This window comes from Pocillopora verrucosa, chromosome 9, assembly GCF_036669915.1.
Source record: "Pocillopora verrucosa isolate sample1 chromosome 9, ASM3666991v2, whole genome shotgun sequence".
Classification (NCBI taxonomy): Eukaryota; Metazoa; Cnidaria; class Anthozoa; order Scleractinia; family Pocilloporidae; genus Pocillopora; species Pocillopora verrucosa.
In genome coordinates, this window is record NC_089320.1 from 19,625,079 (window position 1) to 19,644,494 (window position 19,416).

The 19,416-nt window shown below is 38.3% G+C and overlaps 1 protein-coding gene across 1 annotated transcript; it reads right to left on the reverse strand.

The window, feature by feature from the left end:
• Positions 1 to 2,398: 2,398 nt before the first annotated feature.
• On the reverse strand, positions 2,399 to 18,621 carry LOC131793594 (polycomb protein SCMH1). The gene is made up of 17 exons (XM_059111018.2): positions 18,138 to 18,621; positions 16,326 to 16,557; positions 15,846 to 15,901; positions 15,383 to 15,475; positions 11,501 to 11,564; positions 10,273 to 10,509; positions 9,503 to 9,574; positions 8,871 to 8,915; positions 8,408 to 8,484; positions 7,568 to 7,802; positions 7,248 to 7,336; positions 6,584 to 6,815; positions 6,131 to 6,158; positions 4,935 to 5,575; positions 4,235 to 4,384; positions 3,598 to 3,719; positions 2,399 to 2,861 (listed from the first exon to the last, which is right to left on the reverse strand). The coding sequence occupies exons 1-17, from the start codon at positions 18,207 to 18,209 to the stop codon at positions 2,733 to 2,735; spliced, it is 2,574 nt and encodes an 857-aa protein (XP_058967001.2). The 5' UTR covers positions 18,210 to 18,621; the 3' UTR covers positions 2,399 to 2,732.
• Between the last annotated feature and the right edge of the window lie 795 nt (positions 18,622 to 19,416).

A 19,416-nucleotide genomic window follows, 5' to 3' on the forward strand; every position in this document is an offset into this window, starting at 1 on the left:
TTCAAACATTTGATCGTTATTATCAACTCAATCTATTTTCTAAGAAGTTTCTTTCAATGTTTTTATATAGAATTAAATATATACCACTCTTAGTAATTTTCCATTCTTGCTCTTTCTAAACAATCGCCCCAAGTAGACAAGGTAGAGTGTTTTTCAACTCAGTTCGATCTATTTTTTCTGTTTATTCTTGAATAAGCCTTATCGACTATTTCGTCATGTCACGACGCTGGAAACTCAAAGGTCAAGCTATACAAACATTTCCAGCGCATGATAATGAAGGGAATGGTAACTAATTTTTTAATTATTTTAAAAAACAAACAACGAGTGCTATGTTACTCGCACCAATCAGAACGCTACATTAGGTATGTATTTCGTTCCAATCAGATCGCCGCATTAGGATATTTATGTCCAATCACATCGCGGTATTCGGGTTGTATCGAATTTTGATATCTTGCACCAATCGGAGCCTTGTTTTTGGTCTTTGGATTTTTTTCAACAAATACTGACGCGCGAAACGGAGAGGACGCTTTGCGTCTACATTGAGAAATGCTGGTTTTTCTGTGATTTTAATGCGTATTTTACGCGCTTTTTGAGGAAAATGCGATACTGTCGGACAGATGAAAGACATCAGATTACTTAGAGTAAACGTATTATTCATGCTGTGAAAATAGTGGATGGTTATTCGAGAAAAATGGAGTTCTCTGCTCTGTAGCACGATCATGGTTATTTTTCGTTCTCGATGAGAGTTTGTAAAACATATTTTGAAAAAATTGAATTTAATATTGCTTGAGGTGTTGATGGATTGCACCGGACACTTTAATTTGAACAGTTTTTTATCAAGCTGTATTGCATGATTCACGATCTGTTGAGTGTGCCGATTATATTTTTCTGGAATTGATTTGCTCGGTGCTATCTCTAGATCGGAATGTCTGATTAAAATAAACCATAGATGATTTTGTGTGGCTCCGAGGCAGTTTTGTCGCTTCGTGTGACAACGTCTTCGATTGATATGTAATCTTAAATGTCTTCTTATTGAACAACGATTTTTCTACGAAAGATGGCTGACTTTTCTCTTTGGTGGTTTGGTTGCGGTTAATTTCATGTTCAACATCCTGTTGTGTTACTTATGATGTTAGAATTGTACAGTTACAAGTGTGTTACAAGGTGGATTTTGTGTCAATTGGCTGTAGGGGGAAATTGTTTGGCTGTGTCGAGGGTAATTTAGAGAACACTACGAATGGAAATGTTTTCGATGCTTGGAGAAAGTGATCTTGTGGAGTCGTTTATATTTGGCCAAGGACGAATTCAGATACCATCGTTTGCATGTTTATTTGATTCTGTTATCTGGAATGAATGATATACGGAGGAAGGTTATTATTCGTTTGTTTCGAGTCAATTAGACATTTACATTCCTTTTTTTCTCTGGATATTTAAACGAAATTTTTGATAAAGTGAAATTGGTATCTCGAACATTTTAAGGTTTGTGTAATAAAGCTGCTTTACTTGTAGTCGTATTGTTAATATCTACATGTAGGTCAATTTAAGGATCAGTTTTTTTATGTATTCTGAGTTGAATTATTGTGAGTTACCTTTGTTGTCGTTTTTTGAAAAGGAAGTGTTGTGTTCTGAATCTATAAAACCATCAATGTTTTATTTTGTTTGATATGATTCACTAACATAATTTTACACATAGTAACAGAAAGGTGTATTCCAAAATGAATAGTATAAAATTACTTCATAAAGTTTTCCATCTTGTTTAACGTTAGTATGCTGGGTTTGGGCATGATTGGTGTGTGGGTTCTGTATAGTTGCTGAACAACACATAAGGTAATTAAATTAACTATTTTAAATGAAGTGCCATAAATTTAATAATAACCTGATTTTAATATTATTTAGTCAGTTTTCTGAGCATGTTTTGTATTCTTGTTCTTCTTTTTTTAGTCATTCTAAGTTTCCATGCTGATGGCTTACAGGTTACTCTGACTTACATCCTGAAGTTGTTTGTGATGTTCTTGTGACACTGGAATAGTTTAAGTGGAGTTGGCTGAAGATGTCCCAGGGATTAATCCCAGGTTTCTCTAACAGTGTATGATAGTTTGATTTCAAGGCAGCTGCTTGAAGGTTTGTTTTCCAAGATTATTCACATGGCCCCAAGTGAGAACACACTATGACAATGGAGCTTGTCAGGTTGTGGGGTCCACAAGAGTCTATTTTGACTCTTATTGGTGTTCTCCTTGTAAAGGAGTTACTCTGCTTTATCCATGGAAAAGCATTAATGATGTAGGAATGAAGCAGTAATTTTTGTTTTTGTATTATAATAGTTTCTTTTAGAGTTTGTTTTCCATTAAGCAATTTCACAGTATTTGTAACATTTATGTATGATGCAAAAACACCATCATCGTTGGAAGTTCCAATTTATTACAATTTGATCACACGAACGTTTTGAATCGAATGACATATATCTAGTTGCTCGCGTACAATTAAAAAGTTTAAATATATTTTAAAATAACCTATTCGCCGGAACAAAAACAAGTGTAAATGACTGCCTTCAAAGGTAGAAGTTGATTCTTTCTTCTCCAAGAACCTCGTCCATCGCACAGGAGTGTACTTTCCCCAACTTATGGTCTGCCGTGTGTAAACTTCTCGGCGACTTCACTAAGAAATACCACATTCATTGGAAACCACACGATAAGACAGCGATTCCGTATTGTGCCTATAGAAGTCGTTGGAGTTTACGTATATTTCTTGTTTTTCAGTTCATCAATGAAGCACAATAGTTTTATAGCAGGTCCGAGTTTGAGGCCCATGTAAGACATAATCATTTCTCGAGTTAGAAGAAGAAGAGCTTTCCCGTCAATTTCCTGTAAACAAAAGATGAAATTAAAACTTAAGTAGTTAATAGCTGTCGCGACCAACCGTTCACACTGGTCACTTGCTTTCTCACGCTTATCACACTGTTCCTGCGCTTGGCATGCAATGATGGGTCGCATTTTTCCCGCGCTTGGCACTGATCACGTTTTTTCCGCACTCAGCACTGATCACATTTTTCCCGCACTAAGCACTGTTACACGTTCTCCCACGAGTGTCACTGGTCACATGTCTTCCCCGCCCATTAAAAATGGCTTCCTTTTTTCCTCAGCATGCACTGGTCATGGTATGTATCCCACGCTTAGGACTGGTTAAATTTTCCCACGTTTAGCACTGGTTACATGTTTGCGGCGGGTGTAATTTGTTGTAAGTTAACAGCGTTTGTCCCCGCGAATAGCATCAGTGCTAACACGCTGTCTTTTCTTACCACTGGTAACATTTTTCCAGTGTTTGGCACCCATCGTAAGTTTCCTCGTGGGCTATGAATACGCTCTGGTTACGTTTTCCTGAGCTTCTCAATTCTAGTCAAACGGTTTTACCGTGCTTGATATCGGCCCCAACTCTCTTTTGGAGAACTCTTCCATCCAAGCCTCCCTAACAGGAGGTTCTAATCAGTAGCCCCTTGTATGTACAAAACGAACATAACGAGCTACTGTACTAACGCGTCTTTTGCATGCATTAAAACAATTCTCAGAGATTAAAAAAACAATGTAACAAGTAACAACTTACGTGTTTTCTAAACATTTCCGCATGTTCAGCCAGTTCGGAATTTTCTATGAACTTTACAACTTCTGACACTGACCAAGTTTTGGGAGGCGAAGTTGAACAGACTTGTGGAGACTGGCTTGTATCTATACAAAGACAAGAAGGTTGAAGTCGAAATGTTGACCAGTTACAATTATTTCGATCAGACAACAGTATTATGTCGAGTGATATAGAAGTTACTAAACATTTGAAAGAGAAGATGAAACATTTTGAATTTTGTGTCAGCTTCCTGCTCATGCTAAATATCCGCCTGAGTAAAGTCAAGTGTTGATGGAATGAAAAAAAAAAACCTAGGTAAGAACAGGTGTAAGAACAAATGACTTGAGGCGTTTCCACAGTACAAAGAATCAGCGAACTGCAGTCGGAGTAAGCGACGCGGAAAGATTTCCTTCGAGCCCGATACTCTTCAAAAACAAAGCATTAGTCTCAATGGCAAACTATTGTATTGGCCACTCTTTTCCTTTATCAAATGACTGTACACAGAATGAAGAATGGAGTTCTACGGAAATCTCGCCCGCGACGCTTAAACAAAAATTAAAGAACGTATTTTTAAACGCCTTCAGTAAATTTCTTGTTTCCAGATGATCATATCCTGTTCTACCTTCATCGTCAAGAGTAATCCGTGGAAGTTTGGCGCTAGGTTGCTGTTGTTGATCGGATTCACTATATGCGTTTCTTTTCACTGAACCAACAGTACTCTTCTTTGCAGTAAGTGATGGTGTCTCTGGCAAAACCGTGTTTCGTCTTAACGCTGAGGAGAAATAGTAAATCAAAAAATGTTTAAACTAAATTATTGGACGGTTTGGTGTTATGTCTTCTTACTGATTTGATTTTTAAGTTCTTCAGTTGTTCATGATCTCTGACGACCAAATGAGAAATGAGCTGTGAAATACGGCTGAAATACAATCACGCTTGACCGCATAAGCAGATTTCCCATAGCCACTAGCGGTGATTAATTGGTAACTAGAGCTGTTGAAAAGTTATTTTACAATATAACCCCATTTTATTCTAAAACAAAGTTGTAGATCCATAGGCAATCTGTTGTTTTCGCCATAGTTTTCTTTTATCCAGGAACTGTGCATGATTAAGTATAGGGTTGTGCGAAAATCTTACCGAGCGGATTACCACACTCTCCGAGCTTCACCAAATCAGTCAAGAATCTCTTGCTTATGCATTCAAAGATGACACAATGAATGACACGAGTGCGCCGCGCGCAAGTAGAAAACGAACTTTGGCCCTCTGAGCCCCGTTCGTGGCTAGCAGACATCTTTCATCAAGTTTTGGAATAAAATCAATCTTACCACTCTTTCCACACTTCGGACATGGTCCTGTGATGCGCTCTCCACACAGCAGATTCTCACAGCACTGGAGATTGTCGGCGAACTTCTCTAACACGCGCCAGAACACAGCCACGCGATCAATAACTTGTAAGTAACATGACAAAATCTGCTTCCCGTCTTTAGCCGTGATCTTGATGCGACCAGTTCCTGATCTCAAAAAGCCAAACACGACGCTGGGTTCAATGGCGGCGTTCACCACAGATTGAATACAGTCTCTTGTCACATTCAACACTGTGCCTCGAAAACAGGTTGGTAGCCCTGCTACTTTAGCAGCACTCAAGTGGGGCCCAGCCTCGCACGCATGGTTAATGAAAACTTGAACTGTATGATTGACACCATCCTCAGGATCTATCCCGGATGAAGATGGAGAATCGCAGCCTGAGCGAGTAGACGATGGTGTTGTCACTACAGGGGTAGGGACGGGAGAAGTTGCCACAGTTGCTGGTGTAACACTCGAGGTAACCTTAATTTTTTTCTTATCACGTTTTTCAGGTTTCTCCGACCTGGCAGTTTTAACAGGCTTTTCCAACTTAGCAGCTTTGTCCAGCTTAGCAGCTTTTTCCGGCTTCACAGATTTTTCGGGTACAGCATTTGTCTTACCACTAAAAGGCAACAAATATACCTCAAATCAGAATACCAGCTGTACTAAAAAGATATTTTTGACGAATGGGGAACTCAACGACCCCTCGTCATGCCATAAGGCGACTTTGCACTATAAGTCAGCTCTATCAACCTTACTACCACTGTAACACCTAAATCGTGATACTTACATCACTTACACTTAAATTGGCACACAGTTGAATTCTCTAATTTAAATTTCAAAATATAAAAAGCTGCAAACTTCTCTAAAACCTTTACACTGTAACCACGGTTTTGACTGAAACGTGCTGACTAGTAGTAAAATTCCAAAAGATGAGCAAGACGCAAACCTTTGATGTTACTGAGTAAACTCTTAAACCTCTAGAGTGACTAACATTGAATTTCTCCCAACAAGATCTCCACCGAATCAAACATTAGGGTCACGAGAATAGAGGAAATGATCACCAACAGAAGAAGGTCTTGATTGTTATCAGCACCTTACGAAATGTATGGAGAACAGTATACAGAACATGCCTGCTTATGTTTGGGTGTTGAGTGTCAAGCAAAAAAAACCTTACCTTACTTTCAACGCTTTCCTGGTTTTACCTTGGGAAAACAAACAAGATCAAAAATCAATGGAAAATACCTTCAAAGGAATGGAGCCGTTGCCAGTGACTGGCATTTCGACCATTTGAGTCGAAGTCATCATCAGAGTGAAGGAAGGTGCAATAGAGGTCTTGTTAGTAAAAAGTAAATGATTGGTAGTAAGACTCTAAAAGCGAAAGTCATCAGTGATTGGGTCACTTGGAAAGACAAGTCGTTCAGTTCGGGTCCTTTGTTGTGTTAATGTCGTTTGAAAATCGTATAGTACCGTTCTTTGCTGACAGGAATCTGTTCTAAGTTAATAAACCAGTTATTGTTTGGTAGTTCCTTTTCTACTTTTTTTCCTTCTCTCTCTTTTTCTACATCTCGTAGCAGCTGTATTCGTGACGGAACCAAGCAACAGCTGCGAAGGAGACTTCCCCTCATACCTGGTGGTTGTAAAGGGTGACCACTAAGGTGACACCAACCCACTGGGAATATATCCCTGGAGTCGTATCTGCACCAGTAATCTGAACCAAGGTATCCATCAAAATCCACGCGGATTCTGTCGCCGTCGACATCGGCCACAGTAGCCACACAGATGAGAAGAGGGTTTTTAGGATCCAATGCTTCTAGCTTCATGCCGACCTTAAACATGTTCTCTTTAGGTGCTGTCGGCTCCTGCAAATGATGAAGGAAACTGGAGCTCTCCTTTTGTTCACACTGGTGTGATGTTAGAGTAACGCAAGTCATAAAAAAGTCACGCAGTACAAGTTACGAATATCTGGAACCTTTTCATGTGTTAAAGAGTGTGCCACTGGATGAGGTAACATACTTCAGGCGTTCAGTTAGAAAAACGGAGCGAAATAGTAAACAGCGCGATAGTAGCGGCAGAGCGAGAAAAACGAGGGAGGTTTGGGTCGGATTCATAACGCGACCCGACCCAAGCCTCGCTCGTTTTTTAATCTTCTGTACCTATTCCGCCGTTCATCGCGCTTTGTTTCACATAGTGAATGCCTGGAACAGGCCACACATGAGGCTAAAAGGTAAACCCCAATTGAATACCACGATTGACAATAACCTCTCTTTGAAGGACGCAAAGAAGTTACTAACCCGTTTAAACAGCCGAACAGGAGCCAGTTCCGCACTGGCAAGGGTCTTTGCCAAAAAAGTAGAGTACTTCCCAGGATCAAGGTGAAAGCCTAGAAGAACAAAATGTTACGTCAGTTAAGAGAGTGGATGAAAATGCTCGACATAAATTTACAAACATCTTGAGAGTCATCTTGTGGAGTGATAATGATTTCACCACTATGCAAAGGTGATAGGTCTGATTCCTGATTAGATGAACTGGATCGGGGGGGGGGGGGGGAGAGAAGGGGTGTGGCGAGGGTAGATAATCTTGCTTTGACTGGTACGTTATGATAGACACGTACCAACAGGAGGCTGCAATCGTCCTCCGTTTCCCTCACACCACCCTACAGGGTGGATTTCTCTAGAGTCCACCAGGTGCCAGACATCGTTGGCACTGTCAGTGCCGTCAAACCGACACCTGATCCTTGGTCCTAATATGCCAACTACAGTAGCAACACATATGGTATCCACTATCCGTGGATCTGCCACTTCTAATTTCATACTGCACTGAAAGCCATTGTACGGAGGTACTTGAGCCTACATGTCAAAAAAGAAAACAGATATCAGTGTGCACAAAATCGATTGTAAAATTTGATAGTTCAAGAGAGAGTTGGCTGAGAAGTAGGACTACTCTCTGCGAGTTTTGAGTAAAGGGTTTTCTGTCTACCGAAAGTTGTTTATTTAAGTCTAGTTCGAGAAAACTGTTTGATCAGATTTGTCGTGATGTTATTGCCTGTAAAAGACCAGGCCAAGAGACATACTCCCACAGCGGCCGTCAGTTGCGATTGGTTTACAAAATACCGCACAAGAACAACAGCGACTAAACCAACTGGGCCAAAATTGATCGCAAACAAGCTGATCAATTCAGGTGGACAACGTCAAAAATAATTTCCCATTTCTTCATACTACCGTTTCTTAGTTATTTCCAATTCAATCGAATTAATCGTGATATCCTTGAAAGAAAAACAAGTAGTAACTATGTGGACGACAAGGTACGAAAATGGAACGAAAGAGCAGCTGACAGAATATTTTATATCGCTACAACTTTTAATGATGGTGGGTAGCCATAATACAAATAAAACAAACTAATGAAAGGCGCAGTTTTAAGATAAATTCCATATATACATATATATAGTGCTAACCTGTCTAAAATAACCCCAAGGGGCCGCTTCAGAATTTGTCTTGGCGAGGTATTCATCCCAGGAAAACAGAACAAACCCTGAAATAAAAACCAAACACAGTGAATTTAACCATTAACCAAGCGCTTTACTGAAAAAAGAAAACCAACGACTACGCGACGATCGATTGGAAGCTTCAACATACCCCGTCCCCTGGGACAACCCACTATAGTCCTTTCCCGGGTGGTGGGGAATTTAAACCTTGCCTAGGTGGGGTTGCCAATCTTCCAAAGTTTAAATGCCCAGGGGTTGCCGTGGGGGGAGGGGAGAAGTTGAAATGTACCATTGATCGACGCATTACCTTTAGAAGATAGCATATATTTGACAGTCACGGGCCTTAAAAGATTCATTTATTTTGGCGACTTATCTACTTCCAGTTCCACCCACGCTTTGACGACATATCCTACATCAATTGCTCGTTCATTACCTAGCGCGGGGGGAATCTTCTTAGGTGTACTTCCATCGGTTTTCGCTGGAAAAAATAAAAAATGACACAGCTCAACAACTTTATTTGTACACTAAAACCACTTTGCCTGGTGAAGAGAATGATTAAACGAGGCTCTTGCTCGCCCTTAAATTTCAGGAGTTGCCAAGAACAATTCAAGCTTATCTCATAGCTTCCAACGCTCAAAGCAACTAGGAATTTTGATCATCCCTCTGGATTAAATATAGCATTTCCACATCCTAGTCGCACTCCTGGATGGAGGGAAACTGCGTTCCTTAAATGAACAGTGAAAGTAGTCCTGAAAAGGACTGCTATCTGTGACAGTGCCTGTCACGTTGACAGCTCAAGCAGACGTCATCAACAAAGTAGAGCCTTTTAGTTTTAATTGTTAAAGTGGTTGCGAAGATTGGATAAAACTCAATGAACTACACATGCCTAACATGGATGCAACCGCCACAGAGCAACAACGTGATGGCATGAATTTCGTTCAATGTGTTAATTTAGCGAGGGGCATTTGTAAAGAAAAAGAAAAAGAAAAAGAAAAAGAGCCAGACAAGGGAAGAGAAGCACATATGAGTTTGTGGAGCTACAAGGCAAATGTAAATGATAGCTACTTTTGCCTGACGCCACACTTCCCCTTGTTGCTGAACGAGTCATAGGAGCAGATGGTGCTGACTTCTTTGAAACTGCAAGATAAAAACATAAAACCATTTTTGTCTCTCGATTATCGATCACTAATCCATTGAAAGAGGAAGAGTCTGGCTCAAAATCAGTGAGCAGAATAGAGGGGAAAATGTTTGGACTTGCAGTGTATTCCTTTACGTTTTCTCTTTTTAACGTAGAGATCAAAAGGAACACAAAAAAGGGTATTTCAATAAAAATGTTTGAGCCAGAGACAGTTGTGCACTGTGATTGTTTGGCTGAAGAAAGCCCTTAAAAGGACTGTTATTTGTGACTGATGTTTTCACAGCCTGAGAAGATTGTTTGATCATTGAATGCTGCAGGTCTGGCTCCTCAAAACTGATTGATCAGTTTTGCCATAATGCTTGTGAAATGCAAAGCCCTTGGGGATTGAGAAGCATTTAGTCAGCAATGATTTACCAAAACACACGAACAAACAAACAAAACCGAAAAGGACACTTTGTGCTATGGTGTGCAGATGTTATTTAAATGTAACTTCAGACAATGAAAGCCTAGAAGTTAAAATGTTACAACTTGCTTAGTAACTGTAAAACACAGGCAACAAAATTGGTCACTTTAGCTGCAAATTTAGTTTCCAAAATGTTTTGCTACTTGTCACAGTCGTAGATCGGAGCGCAGATGCATGCATATGTGCCAGGTTGGCTATCAAAAAGGACAGTATCCTTCCCCTTTGCTAACTCACCAGACTTAATTGTTGGTGACATTTGTTGAGTGTTATTGATGTGGGACTGATTTTCCTTCATGCTCTTTACAGCCTGTTCAAAGCACAATGCAGAGCAAAGATCCTTGCAAGAGATCTCCTTTTCGCCATCACTGGATGTAAAGTTCTGCAACACATTGGATTTCTTGCACCATTTGCACAAGCCAAACTTCTGTCCTGGTTTCTTACTTGGTGAAGATGTATATGTTACCTGTACACCTATTAACAAAGACAAAACTGAACTTTAATCTTAAAAGAACTCCTCTGAAAAAAAAGGTATTGAAAAAAAAAGCACAAAGGTATTGAGAGGGAACAAATTGATGTATTTGGTATTAGAGCCACATAGATTATCTTTCATAAATTCTTTGTCACAAATATATACCTCTTCAGATCTCTCTCACTGTAATGGAAAAAATTATTTTTCTTTTATGTTCATAAAAACCCCTCACTTCTTCTGAGCCCCACTTCTAAGGGACAATTCTTTAGTTTTTTACTCATTTTCTGTTATGGTTTGAGCTATCGTTTTAAACATTTCAGCAAGCCTGTAGAAAAAGGATTCTCAACTTCTGGCTACTGTTTGAACAGTAACCCCCAATATCAATGGATCATGGTGGTTACAGTAACAAATTGAGAGGAAAACACAAGGTGAGCACATATAAGTTTCCCTGAAAAACTGGTAAACTTGAGTTGACAAATGTAAATTCAACTCTTACATAAGAGGACATCCTTGAGCATTGGAGAAATTGTTTGTTAGTAGGACTGTCCACCTATGGGAATTATTGCCATGAGCTGACAACCAAAGAAAAAGAGAAGGGATGTCTACTAACAGGAGAGAGTTATGTCCAACTCTTTTTTATGTCAAAGGTATGGACAACTTTCTTTCCTGCAGACAAAAGGTGATTTGACACAACCAATCCCATCTGTTCTGTTTCTCAAAGGTCATATTCTTGCATGGGGTCTCTGCTTATGAGCGAGGATAAACAAAGTAAAAATCAAATTTTCACTTTTAAAAGTGTCTGCATTTGCTTAGGTGTATGTGTACATACAAGAAATGTTTGACTGGGAGGCAAAAACAGGAATTGAAAAAATTGTCTGTAAGCAGAACTGCTGCCTGCTACCACAGTGTTTGTTAGCAGAGAGTCAATTGTACTTCAAAACCTTTTAATTTTTTTTCACACTAAATGCAATTAGCATATGAAGTAACTCTTACCCTCATCCACCTCTGGTCTTGGCAGGTCACAAGAAGTAGGTGCTTTATTTTGTGTTGTCTTGCTCTGTGAATGTGAGTCAACAAGAAAACTGTTCACAATACTATTCACTTCCATTTCTCAGACTTCATTTAACTGAGTCAAGTATCACTTAACAAACTCACACATATTTGCAGAATGCTACTCTTTATCTTGTACCTACATGTAGATACATTTCCATTTTTCATTTTTTCCCTCCCCAAAAATTAATTTCTGCATGAAGCATAATCTGCAACTGGAAATACCACTGAGATTGTGTTTGCAGGATTCTTCATTCCCTCCAACATTGTAAGGCAAAAGTTCAAATACTGAAACACCAACATGTCTATCAAGCAAAAAATTCTGTACTTTTCTTTTTGTCACCTCATCATGATAGATCAACATGCAAAATGCCAGACAACAAGCTATTTTTGTCATCTTAAAACTAGCTAACAATTTCAATCCCATCTCTTAAGTGAACAAGAATATTTCTTCCTTACAAAATCATTACAATAAAAAGCAGATAACTGATAAGAGTAAAGAAGAACATCAACTGGGAGAATATTCATTGATCCAATACCATATTCTCCAAACTAACAGCAAAAGAATTGCATAACAGAAGGTAAAGAGAGTTACCAATGAGATCTTGGGAGGGAAAGGGTTAAAGGACATTGTTTCAACCCTGACTTTCTACTGGTAGACTAGCATGCAGCTCAAAGTACAGAAGACATAACGTTGTATTGTAACTCTTGTAAGTAAATAACTTGATAGACAATGGTGTCCACATGACAGGAAGGACAAAACACCACCAACATGGACTGATTGTGGTGAAAAGAGCTCAGAGAAAGACTAGAATGATGCAGAAAGGTGCCACACAAGTTCTCTCTGGATGTCTTCTTTTATTACAGGTTTGATTGTAAAATGATTAACAAGGTTGTCCATGAAAAATAAAAAAGTTTGAAAAACTATATAATGAAAAAAAATAAACAGGACTGAATATCTGACATTTGGGCCAAGAACTATATACTCTCTTTGTGAGAATTACCACTGAGTATAATATAAGTCTTAGGTGTTCTTCATTCAAAGGAACCCTGCTCTCATCACCACTGTTAAATCAAGAATATTGATGCATGGATCATTCAATTTAGTATATTTGTAGCTCTTTTCCTTATTTGTTTTTTCTATGCTCCTGACAGGCTTTTTGGAGATAATTTACAAGAATAATTAGTGAAGTAAAATATATAACGGCCCTCTACTGCCTTCTGATGCTTTCAGAATAGTGACATAATTCAGTACACTTCTACTAAATTTTACTGTACATGTGTTTTTCTAAACCCTTTTGGTCTCGCCAGCTATTGATGTACAACCAATAGTCTCTTTCCTCCTCTGCTGTTTGAGCCTCTTCAAATCTACGTTTGACCTTAAGCAGTTTCCTATTGCAAGCATCGCAAATTATCAACTTAACAATCTGATCTGGAACAGTTGAGAATAGTGACGGAAACTTGACCCTGTTCAATGTCTTGACCTCTTTCTGCGAATTCTCTGGGATGTATTTGTCACACATAAAACAAGTTGAGCAATTGCTGTTCTTGGAGCCAGATGATGCCAACTTATTACTAATGTCTTGGCCAGTCCATATCTTGATGTGTGCAACATAGTCTCTGTCCTCTTCTGAGATACCTGCAGTCAAATACCTATCACGTTGACGAGCCAATCTTTCGCAGCATGTCAAGCATCCTTTTAAAATGCCAACACTCTCAGGTAAATTACTAAAAAGTGTAGGGAATTTGCTTCTTCTGAGCTTCCCATGACGACTATTTTTAAGTACTTGCTTTGAACAAATGTAACAATCAAACAAAAGCTCTGATGTGTCTATGAATTCTGTGCTGCCATGAGCTGTAGTTGACTGCAATGCTGCCTTCTTCTCTACAGAACTAACAGGATTGTGATTTATGGTAGAATCAGAAGCTGTGGAGGAACTATTTGTCACAAGAAGTTTCCAGCTTAACTTCCCACCATCCAGTTTGTTGTCATCAGTGACTTCAACATGAGATACATTGGTAGCCTCCTTTGGATGCAAGTCTGCTGACAAGCCTGATTTGGAAGCTTTCAAAGTGTGGTGGCATTTTTGGCAAACAGCAGCCTGATAGAGCCAATCGGGATGGCTTCCAAATAAATGAGGATGTTCCACACGGAAAACAACTTCTGGTTTCTGATAAAAGTATTCTGAACACATGATACAGTTCCAGAACTTAAAGACCATATTTGTCTTGCCTGAGTTGTTCACAACTGGTAGGGAGGCCACAACACAGTACACTCCTTTGATGTTAGGAGGCTTGGCAAGGAAATGCGGGGCCTGGGAAAAGGAGAACAGAGGTTCAAATTACTGGCTGCAGCTGCAGGGACTTCCAATTACAATTTGCCACATGGGAGGGGTAGGTAAACAATGCCTTTATTACAATGAATGTGATGCATGGAATTGAAAATAGTCTGATGGCCTAAATTGGGTGCTTGGAGGACAAAAGGAATAAGATAATTGTAGGGTTAGATTTCAAACTTATAAAGTACAGCTGCAACCAACAACATTGTCTACTTTCAAAATAATGCATTTGTGCTCTCTGACTGTATTAAAACAAACCAGGCATTGCAAACAAAGCACTGCTATGTATAAGTAAGCTACACATTGGGACTCAAGACATTTGGAAAACTTTTGCCAAAATTTCCTAATTATGCATCAGTTTCATCACTACTGTAACACAAAAAACCCTTGTCAAATGGTATTTTAGACAATATTTTAAACTTTGACAAACCCAACATTAGAAGACTGAAACAATCTTTTTGAACCCTTAATAAACATTGCAGTAGTTCAAAAGTTTTCTGAGAATGCCAGGTAAATATCCTTGAAATTTGAAAAGTGTCTACCACTTTGCATTTTGTATCCATGAAAATCTTTTTTAATCAATTTAGTTTCCATTACAATTTTTTTTTCACCAAAGAACTCTCCTTGCTTCTGAATACAATTCTCTTATCTGTTAACATTTTGAAAGAGACAATGTTGTTTATTTTCAAACCTCTGTTCTCAGGAATACCAGTGCAGTGAAGGAAGTGTTTCAAAAAGAAGAAATGGGACAAAATTCAGAGAAACTGAATGTTGCAGAACAGTCTGTCACAAGTTTAACAACGCATTTCCAATTGAGAGACATACAGTCTCCTGCGTATAACAAACTTCAGTATTATACACCCTATCATGTCAATAGGTTAAATGAAGAAACTGCCAGCAATTTAAATTTTGGGGAAAGATTTTAGGATCATGTAAAGCTGTTCCATGTAGCTCACTGTTACATCACAGACTGTTTGTCATGCAATGATCTTCCTGGTTCAGAGAATCTTTAAAGCCAAGATTGCCTGCCATCCACAAATAAATACATGAAATCTGAAGAAAGACCATGAAGACCAAGCAAACTATCCTTCAATGAGCTGCTGATTGTAAGTAATGTATCCTATGTGATGTATTGTAGGTAATGTGTTGGAATAGAGTCTATGCATTGTAGCAGGGTTATAAGCTTCTAATTGTATGTAATGTATGTTGTTTTAAATAAAGATTTATGAATAAATATAAAAAGCAACCTATTTTACAACCATAAAATATGATCAATAGTTGAAAACACAGGAGAAATTTAAATATTCACTAAGTAAGAGGCAAGGGTTATTCACTGTTTCCCACATGTCAAATATAAGGAAATGAATTCCAATAATTAGATAAAATTTTAAAAAAATTAAAACATCCCTTTGGTGAGAGAATGTTCAACTTGTTGCATATTTAAATGTTTTTACAGATAGCTACATAGATTACAAAAAAAACTTACCAAAGCGGTTCCAGCTTTAGCACTTTCATTTGCACCACTTGGTAAACTACAAAGCTCTGATGTGGCTTGTGGCACTTCGGACATAGGAACTACCTGTGGGACCATAACAGATCCAGTTAGAGAAGTGATAAGAAGAATTGATTTTTAACACTGAAAGATGATAAGACAATAATGTTTTAACAGGATACGAAAGACAGTACATTTTTCACTTGGTCATGAACTCAAGAAAGATGTTAGGATCAGCTTGATGTTTTCAAGGGCAACTGCTCAATGCCTATTAGGGTCAAACCTTGATTATCCTGACTGGTAGGGACTGAGCATAGTAATCAAAATAATAGAGTTTGAATAATGAAAATATGAATTTGCAAGTGTTTGAAGGTAATGGGACCAGAGAAGCAAGTCAGGATATTAAAAAAAGAAAAAAAAGATAAACTGAGCTTTTACTGTATAAGATAAAACTTACTTCAGTTTTCATAGCTGGCAAAGGCACTACACTTGGATTGCCACTATTTTCTTCACCTTTAATTGATTAAAATGAAAAGAATTACAGATGTATAAAGTATCTTTATTCATGTAACCAAACCTTAAATCAACCAGGAGCTGATTTCTGCCCTTTCTTTTTCTTTCTGATTATAGCAGGAACAGTGAGCTAACAAAATGTACTGTTCAACGTTTCTTTAAAATGATAAAAACCTAATAAATTTTAACAATTCTGTCATTAACCTTTTCACCCCTTAGAGTGAGTAGCATCTTATTTCTCCTTACAATATTACCCCTAAATCACACATTACAGGCATGAGAATAAAGGAAATGATCAACAACTAAAGAGAAAGAGGCTACCTATTATTCAACAAATTATCTTTTTTAGTGCCTTTGCAAATGTATAGGGAGCAGCATGGAGAATATTCACAGACATATTAGGATTTAAAGGATTAACAAGTACCTGGTATTTGCACCACAACTGGAGCCTCATTGGGATTAAGAGTAACAGCAACAGGCTCAGCACTCTCAGTTTCTGTTGTCTCTGTTGACTTTACAAGAGCACTGTTGTTTTCTTGTTCATCATCTTCATCAGGAAGTAACCTGATTTGAAGTTCCTCTACTGCTTCTCTTGTTATTTCTTCTTCATAACCAAACATGCCCAATAACTCATTCATTGTGCTTTTTGCATAATCCTAAAAAGAATGAAAACTCCAACATTTGGTGTTTGATTAAAGACAAAGTAATAGACTGGTAAACTTTTATCACACAAAGTTAACAAAACCTAAAACCCTCTTTTAGATTACAAGGAGTCCTTTCTTTTTTGGCAAATTCTTTTGTGCAAGTGAAAAAAAAATCAGTGAAAAAAAAAATAGATGTTAGTGTGTCACACTGAACTCTGGGAGAAAGGGGCACAAAAAGTGGGAACTATAGACTAGGCTGCTGATTTTGGCCTTGTGCAGCTGATTAAGAAGAATTCTAAGAAGAATTCTAGGGATCTGCTGGCCAAACATCATCAGCAACACAGGCCTCTGGAGTGAGACCAACCAAACACCAGTAGAAGGTGAAATCAGAAGGCAAAGATGGAAATGGATAAGGCGTACCCTTTGCAAACCAATATCAAGTGTCACAAGACAAGCCCTGTGCTGGAATCCCCAGGGTAAGAGAAAGAGAGGGCAACCAAGGAACACCTGGCATCATAACCTCAAGGTTGATGTCAGAAAGACCAGCCAAGTAGAAAGAATGACCCAGAACAGAGGCCTCTGGCAGACTGTTGTTGACAGCCTATACCCCAAGAGGAACAATGGGTTGAGATAGATAGATAGTGGCTGAGTAATTTCCATGCCTCAAATTTGAATTTCAATTACACATAGCCTATGACATTCCTTATTGTGAGATTAAGTCATATCCTCATCATTAAATTCAGTCTAAATATTATGATGATCATCAAAATTTTCTTGTTCCCACCACTTCCTAGGGCCTAAAAGACTATGAGGAAGAAAGCTGCTTTTGTTAACAGTTAAGTGACAGAACATGTTTTCCAAAACTCATTAGATACATAATCAGAATGTTATAACTAACCAACCAACCTTGACCTTTCAATCGCTACTGGAAGTTACAAACGTTTGTTTTTTTCCCTTGATTCATAACCCAAGAACAAGACAATTTGGTCTATAACTTACAGTAGAGACCTTGACCATGAGGTATAAGATGCCCGAGAAAACCAATATTAAAGAGTCTATTCATAGCCCTTTGCATTAATATTCTGCTGAACTACAAGGAAGAACAAAGACGGTGATCGCACGCTCAACTAGCCTATTAATTAAATTTTTTTTTCTCAATCGATGAAATACGCTCGATTTAACATCAATATCTTCGACAGTGTGAAATTTTTCTTTCCTCTTCGAGCCTTACAAGGTCAACAAATACTTCATACGTGATTAATTGGGAACATTTATTCTTTAATCGATAGAAGACATGGCCATGGGACCGAGAGGTCTGTGTAAACAAACCAGTAAAGGCACGATAAAGACACTTGACAAAGCAAGCAAAATTCAGCAAGATTTAGTGTTTAAGTTAATCAAAAGTTTTTTTGTGTGTGCAAAGTGATAAAAAGTAGCTGAATGATTCAATAAAACTTAGGTTCCTACCATTTAGTAACAACATTTATGGTCATTTTAAGACTCTCTCATGAATAGATTCGCTAACAAGCTTTCCTTGTATGATACATTTTCAGACTCACTTAAAAAGTTAGGCACATCTTCGATTTCCTCACCTTCATTTCATCGTTGAAATTCTCTCCATTCTGCTTTTCAGCGGCGCTTTCTGCTTCACTTTCTGTCGACATAGTGCTAGAAATCCAATATGGCCGCCAAATCAATAGCTGTATATTAACACTGTAAATACGATTTAAGGAAAAATCCTTTAAAAAAACGCGACCCCAATTAGAATTCCTCGCTCTTATCAGTTGGTAGTGGTCATCAAAGCAATATACCACTCCAAGGATCCATCGTAGTCCACTCCATGCCCGCTATGATGCATTCAGAGTGATGCATTAAAACAAAATGGCGTACCATTTGGCGGGAAAGCTCTCGCAAATTTGGGATTTTAAACCGTTTTCAACAATCGAACATCGCTCAATTAAGTTAAGCTAAAGAAATTTAACGCAAAAAGAAAAAAAAAGATTTTTGCGGTGGAAAATTGGTGGTGGAACAAAGAAATTCAAGTTTGCACTTTTCTCGGCGTGCGCGTCGCCTTCAGATCTGGTTGGTAATGTTTCCAACAAGTTTCCAGGGGTAGGGTAAGGCACCAATAAGTGTTTCCAATTTTTTTTAGCCTTTGTACCCCTTTGGTGCCATGAATATAGTCATATCATTTCTTTGTATCTTTTCAGCGTAAAAAATTATAATATTTCCAGGAATTAAACAATTTTATTCCCATAAGATCTTCATGCTGCATTTCTGAGAATGTACCCTCCCTAGTTGGTAGTGTCGGTGAACGCTATTAGGCTCCAAGATGGCGGTGAACGTTGTGACGATAAGATGGGAGACAGATACAAAATTCTGATTGAAATAGTGTTACTTCTTGTATAAACCAGGGATATAACCCGAGTTAAGAGAATAAAGCATGATAAAGTGATAATGGTTTTGAAACTAAAATAACACAAGAAAGTTTAGCGGGTGCCTTGATCACGAAGACTTCGGGTGGCCTTTGATAACTGAATGTTTAAAATAGAACAGAGATAAATGAGCTTTATCTTTCGTTATCACTTATCAGAAACTTGCTTCAGCTGTCTTTTGCAAACCAAGGCCATATCAAAGATTTACTCGCAAAGTTGCACAATATTTGTCGCCCAATATTTGTTGCAATATTACAAATCCGCCCCATGCCAGCTGCATGGCACCGCTCGAGGATTCAGTAAGTCGCCAATTTTGTTCAACGAAAGGCAACTTACAAAAGTTGACGAAATTTGAAAAATTAATGAAAAGCGTATTCGAAATGCTATATCCATCACTTAATTCCTGCCTTCTCCGGCTAATCAATGATTTTTGCGG